General features: G+C 39.6%; 3 protein-coding genes across 3 annotated transcripts; 2 read left to right on the forward strand and 1 right to left on the reverse strand.

Moving 5' to 3' along the window:
* The first annotated feature begins 908 nt into the window (after positions 1 to 908).
* On the forward strand, positions 909 to 5,895 carry LOC145888644 (DBH-like monooxygenase protein 1 homolog). The gene is made up of 15 exons (XM_082979446.1): positions 909 to 992; positions 1,278 to 1,388; positions 1,823 to 1,972; positions 2,186 to 2,279; positions 2,369 to 2,550; positions 2,629 to 2,709; positions 2,872 to 2,970; positions 3,026 to 3,128; positions 3,351 to 3,520; positions 4,099 to 4,193; positions 4,441 to 4,597; positions 4,728 to 4,858; positions 5,029 to 5,125; positions 5,393 to 5,491; positions 5,554 to 5,895. Exons 1-15 carry the CDS (start codon positions 948 to 950, stop codon positions 5,893 to 5,895), a joined length of 1,956 nt encoding a protein of 651 aa, XP_082835572.1. The 5' UTR covers positions 909 to 947.
* Positions 5,896 to 6,875: 980 nt separating this feature from the next.
* Positions 6,876 to 7,984, forward strand: LOC145912726 (uncharacterized). The gene is made up of 2 exons (XM_083000299.1): positions 6,876 to 7,024; positions 7,210 to 7,984. Exons 1-2 carry the CDS (start codon positions 6,906 to 6,908, stop codon positions 7,457 to 7,459), a joined length of 369 nt encoding a protein of 122 aa, XP_082856425.1. The 5' UTR covers positions 6,876 to 6,905; the 3' UTR covers positions 7,460 to 7,984.
* Positions 7,985 to 14,062: 6,078 nt separating this feature from the next.
* Positions 14,063 to 16,931, reverse strand: LOC145908595 (uncharacterized). Its single transcript, XM_082995902.1, has 4 exons — positions 16,704 to 16,931; positions 15,468 to 15,644; positions 15,060 to 15,249; positions 14,063 to 14,730 (listed from the first exon to the last, which is right to left on the reverse strand). Exons 1-4 carry the CDS (start codon positions 16,862 to 16,864, stop codon positions 14,620 to 14,622), a joined length of 639 nt encoding a protein of 212 aa, XP_082852028.1. The 5' UTR covers positions 16,865 to 16,931; the 3' UTR covers positions 14,063 to 14,619.
* Positions 16,932 to 18,718: the final 1,787 nt, after the last annotated feature.

The following is an 18,718-nucleotide window of genomic DNA, read 5'->3' on the forward strand; positions in this document are numbered from 1 at the left end:
ACGTTTTTATACGATCCTGACAATACATACTCTGCTCCATGCTATATATCGGGTCATTAGGTATAGATATATGTTAAATATATGTGTCAGTCTCTCCTTAAAGCGTATCCTATAACAGCGAACATATCTCAATGTAAAAACTTATATTTAACATATATATATATTTAGATTGGACCAAAAATTTTAAGGAAATGGAAACTGCTTGGGTGAAATCGCTTATTTAGTGCTCGTACGTTTATTTATCGTAGCACCATGTAGAAAGAATTTTTTCTACCTTCCCTTTCATAGGTCGTAGTCACAGTTTAAGTACATAATTTCCATTTGTCACCAGCATTAATTTATCTCAATTTTGTAGCTCACGTGGTCGTTGGATGTTTGCGAACAAACAATTATATCATCGGTGGACAAAGTAAACTTGTTGCGGTAATCGGCCTTCGACCCATGCAGTGCTTGCACGAATTTTTCTCACTTCGGTCCTGTGATCCGGTCGTATAAATTCGGAAGCCAGCGACAAAACAGTCGTCACTTGAAACAGCGACAGTTCAAAGTTTTAATTCTTGTGAAGATATTTATGATTTCGTAACTCATGCGACGCAAAGTTTTCGCACGATTGCAATCACGTGTAGCAAATAGACAGGCTATGTTTTACTATTTGTCAGTTCACATGGATTAACCGACATGTAATTTTGTAACTTTCATACATTAGTCAAAACAAACGGCTAAAATGTTCAACAAACAAAAACATGTGTCATAATGGACCGCTGGTTCTACAAACGTTTCGCAACCTGTGGGCTACTTTGTCGTATTCCTTTGCTTACAGACAGGAAATAAGCATAAAGATGCTGTTGAAAATAGTGGTAACATTATGTTTTGCCAATGCGGCCTGGAGTCAGCCCAACACCAGCGAAACATTTAACAATTACGCGGTACTTGACAGCGGGGAGATCATGCACTTGTACTGGAAGTTGGATGATACACACATCGTATTTGAGGTAAACAGAAACATGTTCTTTCAAGCTTTTGATTCAAATGTTTGTAGGTATTAGGGTCAGGAGATCTTTCTGCATAAAAATGGCACCTACTTTGAATTACTCTACAGTAAAAGAGTTACATATAAAGGAAATTCTGTAGTACATACCATAAAATTTTAAATGTCGATTTTCGCCAAACACTAACCAAAAAACAACATGTTTAAAACAAAACTCTTCAGAGTAATTGAAATATTTGAACACATTTTGTTGGTTTCTGTTCAACATTTTAACACAATGTTTTCGCAGATACACGGTAACACCACAGGTTGGGTTGGAATTGGAATCTCACCTGGAGGCAGCATGGTGAATTCTGACATTTACGTTGGTTGGGTGAAAAATGGAGTACCAATGATAACGGTAAAGTTTTTATTGCAATGAAATTGACTTTCCATTTTCAAAATAAAACGTAAAAGTTTTGAAGACAAAGGAACCATTGTTACCAATACCTGCACAGCATTTATTACCTCAGTGTCTGTAAGATATGTGCGTGAAACCTTCGTATATTCCTTTAATGCGACCTACTAATTACACAGCCCCGCCCAAAGAACATACTGTACAGCGCTTATAAATCATGTTGGTCATATGATCGAAGAAAAGTAAATATATATCTTGCCAAAGAACAATTTGCAAACAAAGCTTCGGTTGGGAGCACGCTTAATCATTGTTTACAGAGAGAGAGAGATACAGAACAAACGCTTGCCTGTGATGGTTTGTGATCTGCAATATATATATTCGCGAGACAAAACTGCTGACGTTACAAATTCAACTATCTTATTATTTATGATCGGTAGGATCGTCATGGCGATGTCACCAATGGCTATCCACCGTTGGACGCAATACAGAACGCCAACTTGTTGGTAGGATTTGAGCAGGACGGATGGACAGTGATTAAATTCCGTCGCCCACTCGTAACCTGCGACAACGAGGATTTAGATATAACGGTGATTGAATGACAACATATCACTCGCGTTTTATAGTATTTCATTATATTAGTCCTATAGTTGTGAATTGATTCTGGGAATTAATTTTAGTCCTATGGGACAACAAATTGTTTAAATATGTGTAAATATTTACACCTATATGTAAGTATCCTGCAGATTAATGATTTTCTGAATGTATACCATTGCGTTAACTAGTTGCTAACGTTTTTATAGGGCGATACTTTGAGGATCATTTATGCGTGGAATAGTGAAGATCCCTCCGGTAATGACTTAGAAGGAAGGGATTATCACGGAACTTTAACCCGGGGTAAATACCACTCTAACGCAATTTCATTTTTTACGTTGGGCCAAACTTTCTAAAAATGTTTCGGCCATTACCATAATTACTTGGAAAAGGTGTAAAGAGTTTGATGCTCCTGGAACCGACAAGAACGGACGAGAACATATTTCCGGAAGGTGAAACGCACTATACCTTCGACCTGGTCAACGACAATATGCATCTTCCTGCTGTGGACACTTATTACAACTGCCGCCTCCTGAAAATGCCTGAACTCACGACAAAGCACCACTTGGTTAAGGTACAACAGCTAAAACATTTGTGCGTGTGATCAAAAACTTTAACAAAGGCAATTTAAATACCTTGTTTCTGTAAACAGGTAGAACCAATTGTCCAAAAAGGACACGAGCTCAACATCCACCACATATTGGTTTACCAATGCACCGATGACGCAAATATTGTAAGTGACATATGCATGTGCAAAAAATCGGAATACTGATTAAACAACAACGCCAATAGCAAAAGCGATCAATTGTAGATAGATTTTATCTAAGTAGGTTTTTAACCGCGTGGATTTTTATCTTAATGCTGTTCAAAACGCTATAACTGCAAACATTGTTAGGATTCAGAGAAAGTGGATCACGAATGTTACCAAAACAACATGCCACCAGACTACCAGAGCTGTCAGTTTGTCGTTATGGCTTGGGCCATAGGTGGAGGGGTAAGGTCTTTACTTAGAGCAATACAGTGGAGTTTTACCATACTTGTTGTCACAGGCGTTTCATTACCCGAAGCACACCGGGTTCCCGCTTGGAGTTCCAGGAGCGCCCAAGTACGTCGTGTTGGAGATGCATTATGACAATCCGGACATGAAAACAGGTTGAGTTCGCCAATTTGTCCCACCTGACGATAAAAATTTATTGGCGTACGTGTCGGGATATTGCTGTATTGAATTGGTGGATATTGTGTCAAAGAATTTTTATTTACAGACCTAAGTAGATATTTCAAGATAAAAAATTATATCAAGCAAAAACGCTTTAGTTCTAGTTTTCGGCAAACGAAACTACTAAAAGTTTTTTTCGTTTTTTATCCACTGTTTAGATATAATTGACTCCTCGGGATTGCGAATATATTACACACCCGACCTCAGACAATACGATGCTGGAATAATGGAGATAGGTCACACAGTCACCGGGTTTGCCGACATCATTCCGCCCCAAACCGAGTCGTTCCTTGACGTCGGCGAATGTTCCAGCAACTGTCTAGGCAACGTAAGTCTTTTTTATCGGTGGGTTTATAACAGGGTTGCAACAGCCCCCAGGGTTTCACTGTGACCCATCGAGGGATCCATAAATTTTTTCCATAGGAGCCAAAAATATTACTTCGGCTGAATAATTTGGCGATTCAGGAATGGAGTTTTTATTTTAACCATAAATTAAATGATGCCAGAAAATTTGCTTCTGCTTAACTGGAAGTCTCAAAACTCAAGAACACATTACCTAAAACGTCTTCTTCCAATTTTTAATGCGGGATGTCCCGCCGTTTCAGTTACTGCTGTGCTAATAAGATTTGTTGTGGCTTTTTAAATAATGTTTATGCTGTCGCTAAATGTCCGCAGGAGGTCCACGGAATTAAAACGTGTTGAGAAACCCTTGGTTAATAATAATTTCGAAGTGTCGTGGTAATTGTTTTCTGTAAAGTTTCAGGAAATTACATGCTTCAATACCAAAGGTATGAAAATATTTAGACCACTTCCAACCGACGGGTAAATTGGCAGTAAATTTTCATATGTCTCTTTCGAGGTTGTAAATACTATTTGAAATCGTAGAGGCAGACTTTTATGTTATAGTACATTAAAGCGGAGGGTCTTCCATCGATCAACGTGTTTGGTATTCTGTTACACAGTCATTTACTTGGAAGAAATCTAACCCTGAAACACATTAGGTAATACCTATAAAAAAACATTTGCTAAATATAATGATTGGTTTTCTTAATACATCGAAAAACTCAATTTAAAAGTTTATTAATTGATTAATTTATTTTTATTTGACTGCATTGACTAAACAAGTCAAATTTGTCATAAACAAAAGGAATTTTCTCGACGCTTTTTATATTTTGTCGTATAATGTTACAAAGAATTTCTCCATAAAATAAAATCACCAATATTGTACTGTATTCTCTGACCTCTCAGAAATGGCACCGAACTTGCGAATTTAGCAAAAGACTCTTCCTACGACTTCAACTTACAAGAAGCAAGGTTTTTGGCCGAGGAGCGCTCAGTCCTAGCCGGAGATGCCATGCAGATGATTTGTGATTACAATTCCATCGGAAGGGCAGACATAACAATGGTTTGTTACCTATACACGACCCAATTATTCTGCCAGTAGTGCTAGCTTTGTAACTGCACTCGTATTACATTTATTTTGAAACATTACTCATCTAAGTATAGTAACAATTTTACCATTTTAACAATTCAAGGGTGGATTGTCAACCAAGGAAGAGATGTGCATGTCTTTTGTGTATTATTACCCCAAAATTCCATTGACATTTTGTCAGTCGGCTCCCAACTGGTACTCGCTAATGACGTACTTTGGCATCACCGATTTCGAGTGAGTACATCTAAATCACAAATCACTTCCTTAAACATCAGGAGATTGTATCATCTGTAAATCCCTAAATAACTGATGTTTTTCGGTAATACACATTTCATATATATGTGGTATCGGGTAAGTAATTTTTGTTACAGAAGATTATATAATAAGAAAAAATGTTTATTTAGATACGTAGATGACAACGGTGTTCCAGACCTGCACGACTTTATTGTACTAGCCCCTCCGGAATATGCCAATAAAACTGCGTATGAGGTCGTAAATGACGTAAGTGACATTTATGCTTTTTACTTTTGTGTGCATCTGATTTTTGAATGGTCTCCGACTAAATTATCTTCGTAATTTTAGTGAGAAAATTTGTTGTAAAACGTTTAAACAAAGTCGAGTAAAATTAGTATCGAATATCTGACGGTCTTAAGCTTCTCAATCATGTTTAATTACCTCACACTTCATTGGTAAACCCATTGACTTAGTATAAAGTGTGTTTTACGTTCATTAAACATTACGAAAGCTGTGCTAACAATATTGCCTTAGTTTCAATGGGACGAGGAATCAGCCGCCAAGTTTAGTTTGGACGCCAAAAGCATGCTTCAATCCCAGCTATGCGCATCAACATCCTCGGTACCAGACGGGGTTAGTTATATACTTGTGTTGGTAATGCCTGGTTCACAATCTGGGCGTTTGTTCCTCTACAGATAAAAACGTTCATAACTCCTCTCACAATCGACGTACCCTACGTGGATCCGGCAAACAACTGCACTGAAACATCCACGCCATCCGAAGCCGCAAACATTACCAGCAGCTCCAGCCCCGATCATTGGAACCCCTCAACCGCCGCAGATGATACCAATGCTTCCACTCAACAAGATGAGGTTACCGACCCCGACATGACAGATGCGAAAACAACTACCCCGGCAGTGATTACCACCACAACCCTGGGTTCGGTAGATACGACCAGCAGTGGAAACCAGCCAGCTGTATCCAAATGCATCTTTTTTTTCTGTTCGCTGTCTCTGATGAGCCTCTTTCTTTCGTAATTGCTCCAAATTCCTCGCAGCTGATAAGTTGGTTGATTTTTATTTTAGCGAACGATTCAACTGCGTTTTAATTGAATTAATTACAATCCCGAATTATGTACTTTAATTTTTTTTAAATTCCACTTTCCCATGAACGTTTTGGTATATTCCTTTGAAAAACGCAGAAAATGTTCACCGCATGTTGGCGCTAGGAAGCCTTTAGTTTTCAGTATTGTAGGCAGGTGATGGGCAACATCGGACAAGCGCTTCGCACGTATACCAAGTAGAAAACCTGATCGATATTCATGTCCAGGATATCGTGAATCCAAATGTGGTCAAAAAAGAAAGTCTGCCAAGGCAATTCAGGATCAGCATTTCACAAAATATCCTACGATCTTCTGCCGTATAAACAAACCATGGTGTTAAATTATATTTGTACTGAAATTAAGACACGAAGAAAAAAGTTCGGAACAAACGGATCTTGTAAAACCACAAAAGACAATCCCGGTTCGCTGTATCCGATGAAAAACAAGTATCCCTTGTCATTAACAAAACATTATTCGTATGCCAGAGGAAAGTAGTTTAATCAATGAACTTGACTACGATTCACCAACCCTGAGCCAATACAATTAATTGATTTTAGTCCCTTGATGTAGCACCGACATCACTAAACACGTCATTCCGACGAACGCGACATTTCACCGATCGATAATACAGCTTTGTAAATTAGCCGACATCTTAAAGAGGTTAGTCGATATTGAAACTTAAGTGGGAATTTAGTCGGTGCCCGTCCTTAAAAATAAAAATAAATTAAAGCACAAAGAAGATTCGTTTTAGGTTTGCACTAACTGCACAACACTGTTCATGCGAACGAATTCGATGCTAAAGGGCGAACGCAGCTAAGTTGAAGAAAAGGCAGTTTCGGGGAAAAAAACGCGGCCGCAACTGTATATAAGAAGCGAGTTTTTAAGCTCCGAGCAGAAAACAGTGGTTAACGTTGCTAGTAAAAACCTAAACAGCAATCATTCGACATGCGCCCACTTGTATTTGCATTGTTAGCAATCACATGTGTTTGGACTTTGGGTGAATCGGCCTCTGTAAAGGATGGCAACGAGCTTGAACTTCAAAACATGTCATCGTTGGTGAAAAGGTGAGTTTTCTAAGACTTTTACTTATCACATCGGAAAGTTTGAACTTCTAAATACGACAACTACCAAAAGTTCGTGATATCACCAATAAACTGAGTTATTGCCATTTTTTAACCAATATTCGTCGTTTCTGGCGTTTCTCATCTCTAACCATAACCAACAAGTAACAAATTGTGTTTTCATTCAGAATACGTCGGAACGTTTTCCTCATAGAGCGACGACGATGCGGTTATCGTCTGAGAAAGCAATGTTACATCCTTGCATACCGCTGCCACGCCTCTGTATTGGTGAAACGGAGCGTTAGCGAAACTGAGGAGTCTTACGATGAAGGAAAACAGCATCCTGTGGCCGCCAGTCGCAAAACGCGATCGCTATCGAAGCATCGGAGACGACGTTTTAGGGCAAACTGCCGGATTTGCAGCAATCGGTGCTGGTAGATTCATCAGCGTATTTCCGATCGTGGGACGACATCAGAGTGTCCAAGGCATAGGGCCGAGATTTTCAGTTGTGTGTTTTAAACGATTTTGTGGGATTTTCCTTTCAATAACAATGAATGGAAATCTATATGTTGGAATATGTATGCTGTGTAATTATATTGCATTTCGATTTCAACATCCACAAAGCGAAAGAAACATTTTGGCAAAAAGTACATAACCAACTTATGCCCAAAATATTTGTATTCGTTTTATAGTCGCCGTACATGCGGCGCCAAAACAAGTTAAAGAATGCATAATGAAATGCATCACAAGTTCGTTGAAACTATAATTGACGCGGGTGACATTTCCAACTTTTGCACAAACTCAACCGCAAGGTTTATATTTAAAGGTCGTTCTCGCAACGTACATATTTATGAATCTTTCTTCACATTTCTTCAGCATTACAGCAATTTTGTATTTCAAGTATTTCACCACATATTCTTGTATTGTGTTTTTCTACTTGCTACGTTGTTTGTTTGTTATTTTATCGTGTTTAGTTTTGTAATAAACCGAAAATTGCTTCGTTATACAAAGAAAACATTTGATTTTGCTAAACTATATGGGGCAGTGAGTAAGCGAATATGCTGCTCGAATTCAAGACAAGGGCTTCTCCAGTTCTTTGCTTTTAAGACGCTCAACACACACCACAATAAAGCCTTTACGGTCAGCTGACGTAATACGCGCTAAATAGACGAAAATTTACTTAAGGGGGCTCAGTTAAATCCCCCATGACCTTCGCAAGCTGTGAATTCAATGCTCTCTTTCATCGACTGCCAATGAAAACCATTGGCGGTAAAAGCAATTAAAGGCGCTTTCGTTTTATTCCGAAAACCAAGCTCTTCCTTGAGTATTGACGTCATCAAAAGGCAATTACGTAATCGGACTCTTGAAACCGCATAACGGGGGAGTCATTTAAAGTATTTAGATGATATCAAAGTTGCCACGAAAAGTCAACTTTTTGTGGGCGAAATTGTACCGTCTTAGGGGTTTCAAATTTTTGGATAAAAACAACAATTTTCAGCTATTTTCAACGATATCGTATAATAATTTACCAATTTTCGGATGTTCAAAACGTGAGCACTTTGTGTTAGAATCGAGCGGTCTGTACGTTTTCAAAAACGTTCATACTAAAGTTGTATGTATCTATTTTACGGTAAATGTAAAAAAGGGAATTATCAAACATGCAATACAAAAATTAAATCAACGCAGCAATACCACTCTGGGTTATATTAAAATGAGGGCATGGAATATTATCAACTCAAAATCTCGAAGGAATGCCCTGATAAATGATCCACTGCAGACTGAAACTTTTCAAAATTACGCGCATATTAAGCGCAACGATAATGCCGAGATTACAACGAGCTCCGCACGATACGGTCCGCTTTTATCGACGGAATCTTGCATTTCACGCACACTGAGCTTTTACCAGAAGATCGCAGGAAGTAGAAAATTGAATACACAAACACAACACTTCTCAGTGCGTGGCCCGTTTTATTGACAGGCGGTTCAGAATAGTTTGGAGCTTGTACAGCACACATACTTTGGAATAGAGAAATTTCCAATAAACAACAAAATCATAACCTTAATTATTAGGCACAAATATCGTAGAATTTCATTTGTTGACTTTTAAATACTTTTCTCTTATAGATGTAGTCAGTTCCTCCTTCGGCAACATTGCAGGGAGGCAACAATAATGGAAAACAAGTATGAAAGGCGCTTTGTTAAGTGGCTTAATGTAACCGCAACCTTCCTACTTGGAATTTACCAACACTACGCGGGTGGTTTGTAAGAGTATCCGATGCCCATCCTAGATTCAATTAAGGGACTGCAGCCTTGCTCTGACAGTTGCTATAAACACAATTTCACTTAAACCAACTGAAAAGTTTAAGTTCAGCTGAAGGATCGGAAATGTACAAAGAACTTTTGATGTCCATCGCAGGTAAACAACTGTAGGCGTTCAGTTGTGCCGCTGGGTCGCATAAAATTTAATCCCCGTGAATATTTAGACTGGTCGGTTCGACTCTTCAACGGATATCGGGGCGTTTTGCGCACTACTGGGGAAGAGATACAAGCGCGTGGCGGATAAGAAAACGGACAAGTCTGTAATCTCGAGACGATCCCTGGCTCAGAGCCCGACACGCCAACGGATCTTGTCCGTATCGCCTGCGCCCTCGAGACGTCAAATTTATTTTCGTGCTAAGGTTTAGGAAGTAGATTCCCTGGGGCTTGCAGGCCACTAGGTCGCGCCGTGGTTTCTATGTTTACGTGATAAACTGAAAGCACATAAAGGTTTGTATTATAGAGTTCAGTTATGTATAGTTGCCTGCGTTTTTGTTAGTAGATGCTAGTATGCACAAGCATATGGGCACACATACCTTTTATGCTGTTTCTAGATAAAATTTTCGAGTTATAAAATGTTCCGTAATGCTATAAACAAGTCACACAGCCTAGACGTATCAAGCCGTGCTCCATTTGTAAACTTCACTATCATTTCTCCGGCTATGCCATAACACGCATTTGACCCCAATAAACAGAAAAACAACCAATACGTCAACTTCGACCGATTCGTCCATGACTCAGTGCCCGTCCTTTACTCGTTACCTATGGGTGGTGCCCACACCCGAAACGCAAAAACCACGCACAGATAAGATAGCCGCAGATAACAACAATCTAACACACACACCCAAAATTCTATATAGTGCACAGATGTGCAAGATCGTGGCGGCACAGAAAGTGACATCAACATTTTAATACGAAGCAGTGCAAAATTCCCTGCGGGTTGGTTATATTCCCTGACAAGTTCTATTGTGGTTTCCCAACAGCATATATATTTTTTAATAAAAGTTGCGACTTCTGAAAACACGAGCGAAAGTTTCCGCCGCGTCGGCCGTTAGGAGAAGTAACCGCAAAGTGCCCTCGGCAGCAGCGGCTGAACGCGAGCAATAAAGCGAAAACGGATAGACCGCAAGTGGGTAAGATTACAATCATCGGCACAGTTGGGTGCCTTTGCCTGATGCAAGGAAATTATTTTGACATTACCTTCAATATAACATAAAATTTCAAACGCAGTTGTTGGATCATTTGTTATACGTTTCTTACTGCCATAACTGCATGCAGTTTTGAAACTGATTTTGTAAGGGTTTATCATCGTTACTCTGAAAAAATAAAAGAATGTATGCTTATTGAACGCATATGTGTCCGAAGGCCAATATGCATAACATTTTTAAATCTTTGGAAATATTGTACAAAGCGGAACCGCGTAACATGTAGGCTTACAAATGCAACGAAGTGACTCACGAATCGATAAATTGGGGCAGCAGTTGGCAATCAAATTGAAAGAAACTTAAGTAGAAGCCAACCAGATGCGCCTTTGTTGCTGGCTTCTTTAGCATTTTATTAGATTTCTGGACAAGTTGCGTATTGTTGTGTGGCGACATTTCACTGTATTGTCTTGCAAGCATTCGATATCCTCGCGTTTCGGAACAAAAAAGCAAGTGTAAAAAACACCAGGAAAAAAATCATTAAACAACAAGGGCCAAATGCTAATGCAGTGTTTCCCAACCGATGTGGCACGCGACAGCATTCTCGGTGGTACGCGAGTACTATTCCGTAATTTGCGAAATAGTATAACCTCGTCGGAAACCTAAATGATATATTTGCACTAAAACCAAGTAGAAACATTGGCAAAATATTTGTGCGAGCGAAGCAAAATCCATTGTACCCATCCAAAACGTTAACTTAACACACGATTTCAATTGGATGGCCTACGTTCTTTACGAAGGCGACGCTACCACTTATGTTTTGACTACAAAATGATCTGAAAAAGTCCTATTTTTTCTACTATCTAATTCTTCCAGGGAAATAGCAGGGAATTCGTGGCCGCAATTGCATCTTTAGGATCCATTCCTCGGGAAATCTTTAAGCGCGCTCCACCAATTCCCAATGCCATCAGTAATAACTTGCTTACGACAACATATTGAATTACGCAACGAAATATAACGTAAAGCACGCAACAGGTATCAATTTGATTTGCGTACAACGCGGTGCTCAGACGCACAAACCAAAGCGAATTCACGTCATACGTGTTTTCTTTGTTTTAATTGGGGTGCGTAACCAGGTGCAAGCGTCTCATGCAGTATAGTGATTGACATTTGGCAGAATCTCCATAAATGGAAAAATCTCCGTTCCTTTCATAGAGAACCTTTTGCACTGTAAAATTAAACAAAAGAAATCTTTCAAATCCCTCCTCACTTCAGAAGGTTACAACACACGCACAAAACACGAATATGTACAACATCTGATGAGAGCAATGGTAAACAGCAACAGGTTTTGGATTTGCAGACGATGATGCATACGCACGCAGGTGTGCAAAGGATTGTCCAAAACCACTTCGTTAAAGGTTATTATAACGTCGCAGTGCGTGCTCGCCACAAACAGAGCTTTGCGGTATTTGTATCTTACGCCCAACGTATTGCATTGGAATCACGTTTTTAAAGAAATAACTTAAAATTAGACTATTAGGCCACAATATATTTTTAATAAAACTGTTGGACTTTAGAAGTACAGTACCAGTGCCATGTTATTGCAATCATTTGTTGGTATTGGGTTATAATCGGTAGAACATAATATAGCAAGCGCATGCAATAAACCATCAAAATTGGGGTCGGTAAGTTCAAACGTATCGAATATAATTTTGTTTACTCCGGTAGGCGATTTAATTTGTTTGGCTTACCCGAAATGTTTAAGTGGCTGTTCAACGTCATGCTGGGTGCCCAGGGCGGAGTAATCGATGATTGATTAAATACAGACAGAAGCTGGGTTACTGAAAGGAGGAAACTTTGGCACCTTCCAAGATATATTGGGCAACTTATCTAGTATCTGTATACGTGGCATACATAGCTGACATGCCGCCACTGTCTGACGTCGACTATTTGTTCGAAATAAAATGAAGAATTTTTGGACATGTTGAAATAATTTGTTTGAATCAATCTATTAGCAACAAAGCATTTGTTCTATGCTTTATTGTGAAGCGTTTTAAGGTGGCAATACTACTGAATGCAAATTATTTTATTCCCAAACGTTGTCCAAACAAAGACTCTCTTCACCATTCAAGCCTTTACATCTGCTTGTGGTTTAGATCGCAACCTCTAATGTAGCAATAGACAACATTGTGAGTTGTAATGCCTTAAAATACATAAACAGCCTTCCCAGCACGACCGGATCTCTTCGCTGGTATTTGTAACCTTGAAATTAAGCCAAAGCTGCATTTCTTACGAATTCGGTTTTAGGTCTTACGAAGGGTCGGCGAGCCTTTGCCATATTAGTTGGCAAATGCCTATAATCTGATGCATAAAGAGAGCGGACAATTGCAATTTTATTTGTTGAAAAATATACAGACGGAGTTAATGGTGGGGAAACGTGAATCTATTCTGGAGTAGAAACAAAAGTTTTGTTTGGGCGTATGTTTAATCTATAAATCATTGGGTACTTTTAGTACACGTTTTGTTTATTGTTTATCTTGCTTGAAGATCAATTCGTGTGACCTGCGAAAACCAACTCCTTAGCATCCTTCTCTGAAAACTTTACCCCTGTTACTTAACAACTTGCCTCAACTTTGACTCACGGACCAGGACTTTTGGAAAGCGGACCAATGGACCATCCATGTTAATATAAACGGAGAAAGAGTGCTTGCAACACAATCTATGAACTAAAATTATGAACAAATATGTGACTGAAAAGCAAAAAAAATCCAATGAATTTACATGCAACTGCTGGATGATAAGAGTTTTTAAGCGGCACTAATTTTTACCAACAGGAGGAGAACGATTAGAAGACCCAAAGGACAGAATTTGCTTAGCGGACCGCTCATGTCTGATGTAGCTCGAACGCAACTATGATTGGAGAAAAGGCATTTTTGCCGCAAAAGCGGATGGCAATAATTCACACCGGAACTTCACTTTTGAGCGTATATTCAAATAAGTTTGCCGCAAATATGAAATCAAAATGTAATGCAGTGGAAAGCACTTAACAAGCGGAAGGTCTTATGTCGGCGCCCAGCACGAATTCTTTTCATGAGGTTGAATTGCTGGTTGTGCTGCTTGTCACTTAAATGTCAAGACCATAAGAAGAATTACCATACAGCCAGTCATTTTATGAAGTAGATAAGTGTTACAATTTTTGCCTGTGTGTGATATCTATTAAATTTTTTTTATTTGTCCACCCGAAGTGTGACTTTTGCCTGCAAACTAGGTAAATCTTTAAAAAAAAAAAATTAGTCCCATGTAAAGCGACATCATGTTTACTTGATTTAGACACAAACATGTATTGTTTTAATACTTGGTTACGAAAGGTTTTAATGCCTATACATGAACGTTGTTCCAATAATAGGGTTTACTTCCTTGCGGCACTGTCTTACCACTGACACCTGCCGGATAATATTTGCTTACAATCGTCTTTAACTTCGGGCAAAAGGCCCTTTTTTCAAAATGAACATTGTCAACCATACAATTATCTTGCTGAGAACCGATAAGTTCCCTTGACTATTTGGTCAAACATGACACGAAGTACTGCGAAAGATTTTATATCGATAACACGGTAGAAACAGGTAAATAAGCGCAGCGAATAGTAAACACAGTGATTTTCTTGACGACCAACGCATATCACGCTTAAAAAATACAAAAACACCCAAAGCTGACATTTCAGACGTAAATGTGAAGTTGCAAAGCGGTTGGAAAACCGCTGTGGCAGTCCTGTGTGTTTTGAATCTCTGTTGTTATGTATATGGGGCAGAATGTTTTTCTAATTCAATAAATAGGCAGGGGCTTGTGCAGGCGTAGGGTTATTACAACCCAGCATATTGAGATGCAGTGCCGGTCGTAAGCGCTAAGAGGTTACATGAAATTAGACTACCTACAAAAGGTAAAGACAATAAGATTTTCTAGAAAAGACCGAGAGACTGGGAAGGGGGTCGATTTTCTATTCAGAATGTTTGAAATCGGCAAAAAACGACTAATACACAATGCGTTATTTCACTCTTGCTTCACCGTAAAAGACGACCTTTACCAGTAACAAATTCATCCACAAAAGAAACAAAATTGCAAAATTGTAAGTCCAGTTTCTCACTATTTGAGAGTATGGCTCCAGTTAATCGGGTTGTACTTGAGTTGTTCAGAGTCTCGTTTATTTTCTATTCCTTTCTGCTGACGTTTCTCCCTCCATCGATTCTCCATCATCTGAAAACAAACAGCAAAGTTTAACAACACTTTTCATAACCGCGTAAATTTGCCAGGGGTTTATATTAGGACTTTTAACTGCCGTAAACTTGATCCGATCAGTTTTACGATCTTCAATTTAAAAATGTGTTCCTCAAATCCTTAGAAACACAAAAAATCAGTTGGTTAAATGCCAAAACTTTCCTCAGATTAATACCCGAAGTAAATATATCACAGCTGAGTTTGCTTAAGGAACTTCGTCAGCTCGACACGTAAGCGCATATTGTCTAAACCTAAGAGTAATGTGGGGACACTAGGACAACATTTAATCATCGCTGTACAACAATCACCTCTTTGTTTGCCTTTGTGTATGTCACGAGGAAGTTGAATCGGTTTTGCCGTTTCTCAGCATCCTCCAAGCAATCGCGACGGTCCCTTTCTGACGTCATGATGCTTTCGTTGACCGCTTCGTGCCATTGGTGACTCCGCATTCGTTGACGGTCTTCCATTTGCGTTTTTAGAGTGGATCGGATGTTTGATCTGCAATCGCGCAAGAGAAAAGTAATGAGCTTTCAACGCATTTGCTTCTCAAATTATGTCAGCGCCGATGTAACTTTTGAACAGAAATAGATTTGGACAAACGCACAGCAAACAAAACTCAACTGTTATCGACAAAAGCTTTAGAAAAACACGTGTATATAACTACATTTACTACGTTTCTGCATATGGTATGATATACAGCACTATGGATTTCTAACCGGTAATTTTCCCTGACAGCTGCCGTGCCGTAAACAGGTTTCCTCCACTCGCCGTGTTCCCGCTTCCACTTTTGCTGCTGCATCAGAAGGCACCTCCTTTGCATGTGAAACTGCGATTCTTCGGTTTCGAGGAAAACCGTCCTCTTCGGAACAGTCGGTGGATGCAACACGTTGATTCTAAACATGACGTTGTAGTTGGAAAAGGTGGTTGTTAATTACTCCCTATTTGTGCAGCGACTACGGGAAACCATGTCACTGGATTCTTGGCATGTTTCAAATGTTATGTAAATAGGATTTGAACGTTTACGTTTAAAAGTGGTTTCCTTTCAAATAATACAAAGCAGTTGGCAATGCCCTGTTTTCGTATTTTTTTATAACAAACGACACAGCCAATTGTCGATTACTTTCTCCTTGTTGTAGCAAAGATATACGTGAAAGCTGTAGCAAAGCTATGCACGTGTATGTGGTGAAGAGATTGAAATTAACAGTCGCGCAAGTAACGTTTATATCCCTGTAAATTTGCAGCGAAAAGTTGATGGATAAACCCAAGGCATTGCTGATGGTCCAACAACAGGTTTACGAGCCATCCCTGAGGTGATTACAGTACACTGTGAATACCCTGGACTATGTTTTACAATGGGACACGCTTGTTGCCTAAACTTGCGCCAAATCGTTCTCATTCATACGAACAGTGTAACTCCAAACCTAGCGAAAACAGACAATCCCTTTGTTGACAACACCGTCGAATCAAAACACAATTACACGCGCGTCGTTAAACTCCTTTCACAAACCGCGTGTAATGCCGAGCTTACAAAACTGATCAAACATATTAATCTCTATCGTGTAACCGGAGACCGTGAACGTTTTTTTGTTGTTTGTCAGACAACGTATCTATAAACGTCCACATTTTGTTAATCTCCGTACATTACTGCTGAATAACCAGTCTTCGGATTGATAGCTGTATGTGGATTTTGTTATTTCTACCGTACCTTATTGGTAAATGTATTTGGATTTAAAACATTAACCTATGTCTAATGTATTGAAATGACTAAGGTAAAATAATTTCTTACAAATCTACTTTTACACACACTTATTTTAAAGTTCAATGTAATTCCAGAAGAGTGATTTTCCTACACGATTCCCAGGAATTAAAAAAATGTTGAACATGTTGTGGTATAACATCAATTACCATCCCCAGATTTTCATAATGTGATACTCGGTCAGATTGCGACTCACCTTTTAACTGGGTTGAGATCCGACAAAACCGGGGCGATTAACGTTGAGGGTGGGGTGATGCTGGGTAACCGGGTGGGTAAGTTGGCGCTCCTTCGGTGACGTGATCGACTTTCCCTTGATGAGGGAGAGCTTGTTGCTGCTGGCAGTGTTGCCGACGCCATGTTTCAACCGGTAGTTTAGGATTCGTTTCAGGTTAAATATAAACAATGTTACACTACGTCATTCTGCAAATCTGCAAACGTATTTATTGGCGAAATATACTACATGAAAGACATGTTTTTTTGAAGATAAACTTACAAAATCTGTGTCGATGGGTTCACTTAATAAATGTAAATACAGTGGATTGGTTTTGTATAATAAAAGCCCTACAGGTTTTTGCTTCTGCATCAAATAAGTGTGTTTTGCAACAAATGGTGCAAACGTTACTTCCCTTAAAAAAACTCAATTTTCATGCAATTCACTTGTAATTTAAATTATCCACTGCACCGTCATCAATTTGTCAGGACACATTCCTATCGCTCTGTGACCTCTTTCAAGTTAAAACAGAGGCATTACAACAACAAAAGCGCGCGGCAACAGTGGCCACTGCACACCTAATCGGATTACAGTCCTTCTTAACTCGTCAGAAACTCACACGAGAGGTCCAGTTATCTTCAACGACCCGAGTGAAGACGCATCTTTTCGGGGAAGCAACAGCACTCGACGCTTTGAGTCGCCCGGCTCGAAAACTCGGATCACTGGGACGCTTCGTGACGTCGAGCCCCGTTAACGGCAGTTGTTTGCTTTTCAATCGGCGGCAAGCGAGAGTGTCGAGTGAATAGGGCACAAAGCGAAAGATTAATGCACTCGACAGGGCCCTGACACACTCAAGAGGCTTCTCGGAGACTCGCGACGCCTGTAAACGGCCCGGTCGCCTCCGTGTTCATGGCTTTCCTATAAATGAAGCATCACGAGGGGGGTATATAGGCTACTTGTGCCTTAATCGCATAGAGAGCCTCGTTGTACTTTTGTTACTGTTTTACCTGCTCGTTGGGTCAAAGCATTCGCGGCCCTCAAAACACTATGTATGTACAGGTGATATGTATGCACAAAAAAGTATTATTGTGGAGATTATTGGCACGCTCTACAAGCAAAATTCTCCATAATAAACATAGCCCTACACTGACAAGTCTTTTCGTGCTCAGGACTGTAGGCACGTTTTATGACGTGTCGGTCGCGACTATTGCTTTTTTTAAGTAAAACTATTTTGTTTTTGGTGACGCCATTACAAATACATTTGCTTCATTCAAGCCAGCACAGAGCTGGGTATTTGCAACCTTCTGCATTATGTCAATGACATTTTAGCCCAAAGACACTGAAGAAAAACTTCTCTATTCTCACAAAAAACGCTCTCTTCTTACGATACTGACAGCTTGTATTCCAGTCAACCAAGCTTGAAAATTGTCTACCATGACCCAAAATCTTTGCACACTCAAGTGGCTTGACACCCAAAATACAAGTTCCAGTGAGCGAAATACCTTACCATAGTAACCAGCTCATGGCTTAATTATCCGCCAGTGTATTGTGCGCGCCGGCTGGGGGACGTCTCGGCCTTTCAAACGACCTTGTTCGAAACAAAAGGCTTGTTTAGGGCACACACAATGCAGCGTGTGTCGTGTTACCCTATGGGGATGAAGCGGATCGCCCAATGTGCGAGCGATGCCTTGGGATTGTGGGCAGTGGACGTTCACTCATTATAACAAAGGTATTTTCAATGATAAGAAAAAGTTCCACAAACTAGGCCTTATAGTTTTACCCAAAACTGAAGGGTTAATCCATTTTATTGCCAGAATGCCATGATAATAAAACATATAGGGAATGAGCATATTACCTGTGACACATTTCGCCAATAAAATATTGAAAACGAATTCGGCAGAATTTTGGTGCAAAACCTAGACCATCTGATGTCAGTTTAATTTACGCAATTCTTGTGCAAATTCGACTCTTCCCAAATGCCTTATTGATGATTCCGGCTA

This window comes from Ascidia mentula, chromosome 1, assembly GCF_947561715.1.
Source record: "Ascidia mentula chromosome 1, kaAscMent1.1, whole genome shotgun sequence".
In the NCBI taxonomy this organism is placed as follows: domain Eukaryota; kingdom Metazoa; phylum Chordata; class Ascidiacea; order Phlebobranchia; family Ascidiidae; genus Ascidia; species Ascidia mentula.

Excerpts from the sequence above, each read along its gene's own strand:
- LOC145888644 (XM_082979446.1), top strand. The coding sequence starts at position 948 with ATGCACTTGTACTGGAAGTTGGATGATACACACATCGTATTTGAG. Across the intron at positions 3,521-4,098 it reads CCAGCAACTGTCTAGGCAAC|TACATTAAAGCGGAGGGTCT; the intron begins GTAAGTCTTTTT and ends TTTATGTTATAG. Across the intron at positions 4,598-4,727 it reads GAAGGGCAGACATAACAATG|GGTGGATTGTCAACCAAGGA; the intron begins GTTTGTTACCTA and ends TAACAATTCAAG.
- LOC145912726 (XM_083000299.1), top strand. The coding sequence starts at position 6,906 with ATGCGCCCACTTGTATTTGCATTGTTAGCAATCACATGTGTTTGGACT. Across the intron at positions 7,025-7,209 it reads ATGTCATCGTTGGTGAAAAG|AATACGTCGGAACGTTTTCC; the intron begins GTGAGTTTTCTA and ends GTTTTCATTCAG.
- LOC145908595 (XM_082995902.1), bottom strand. The coding sequence starts at position 16,864 with ATGGCGTCGGCAACACTGCCAGCAGCAACAAGCTCTCCCTCATCAAGG. Across the intron at positions 15,645-16,703 it reads GATCTCAACCCAGTTAAAAG|AATCAACGTGTTGCATCCAC; the intron begins GTGAGTCGCAAT and ends CGTCATGTTTAG. Across the intron at positions 15,250-15,467 it reads GCTGTCAGGGAAAATTACCG|ATCAAACATCCGATCCACTC; the intron begins GTTAGAAATCCA and ends GCGCGATTGCAG.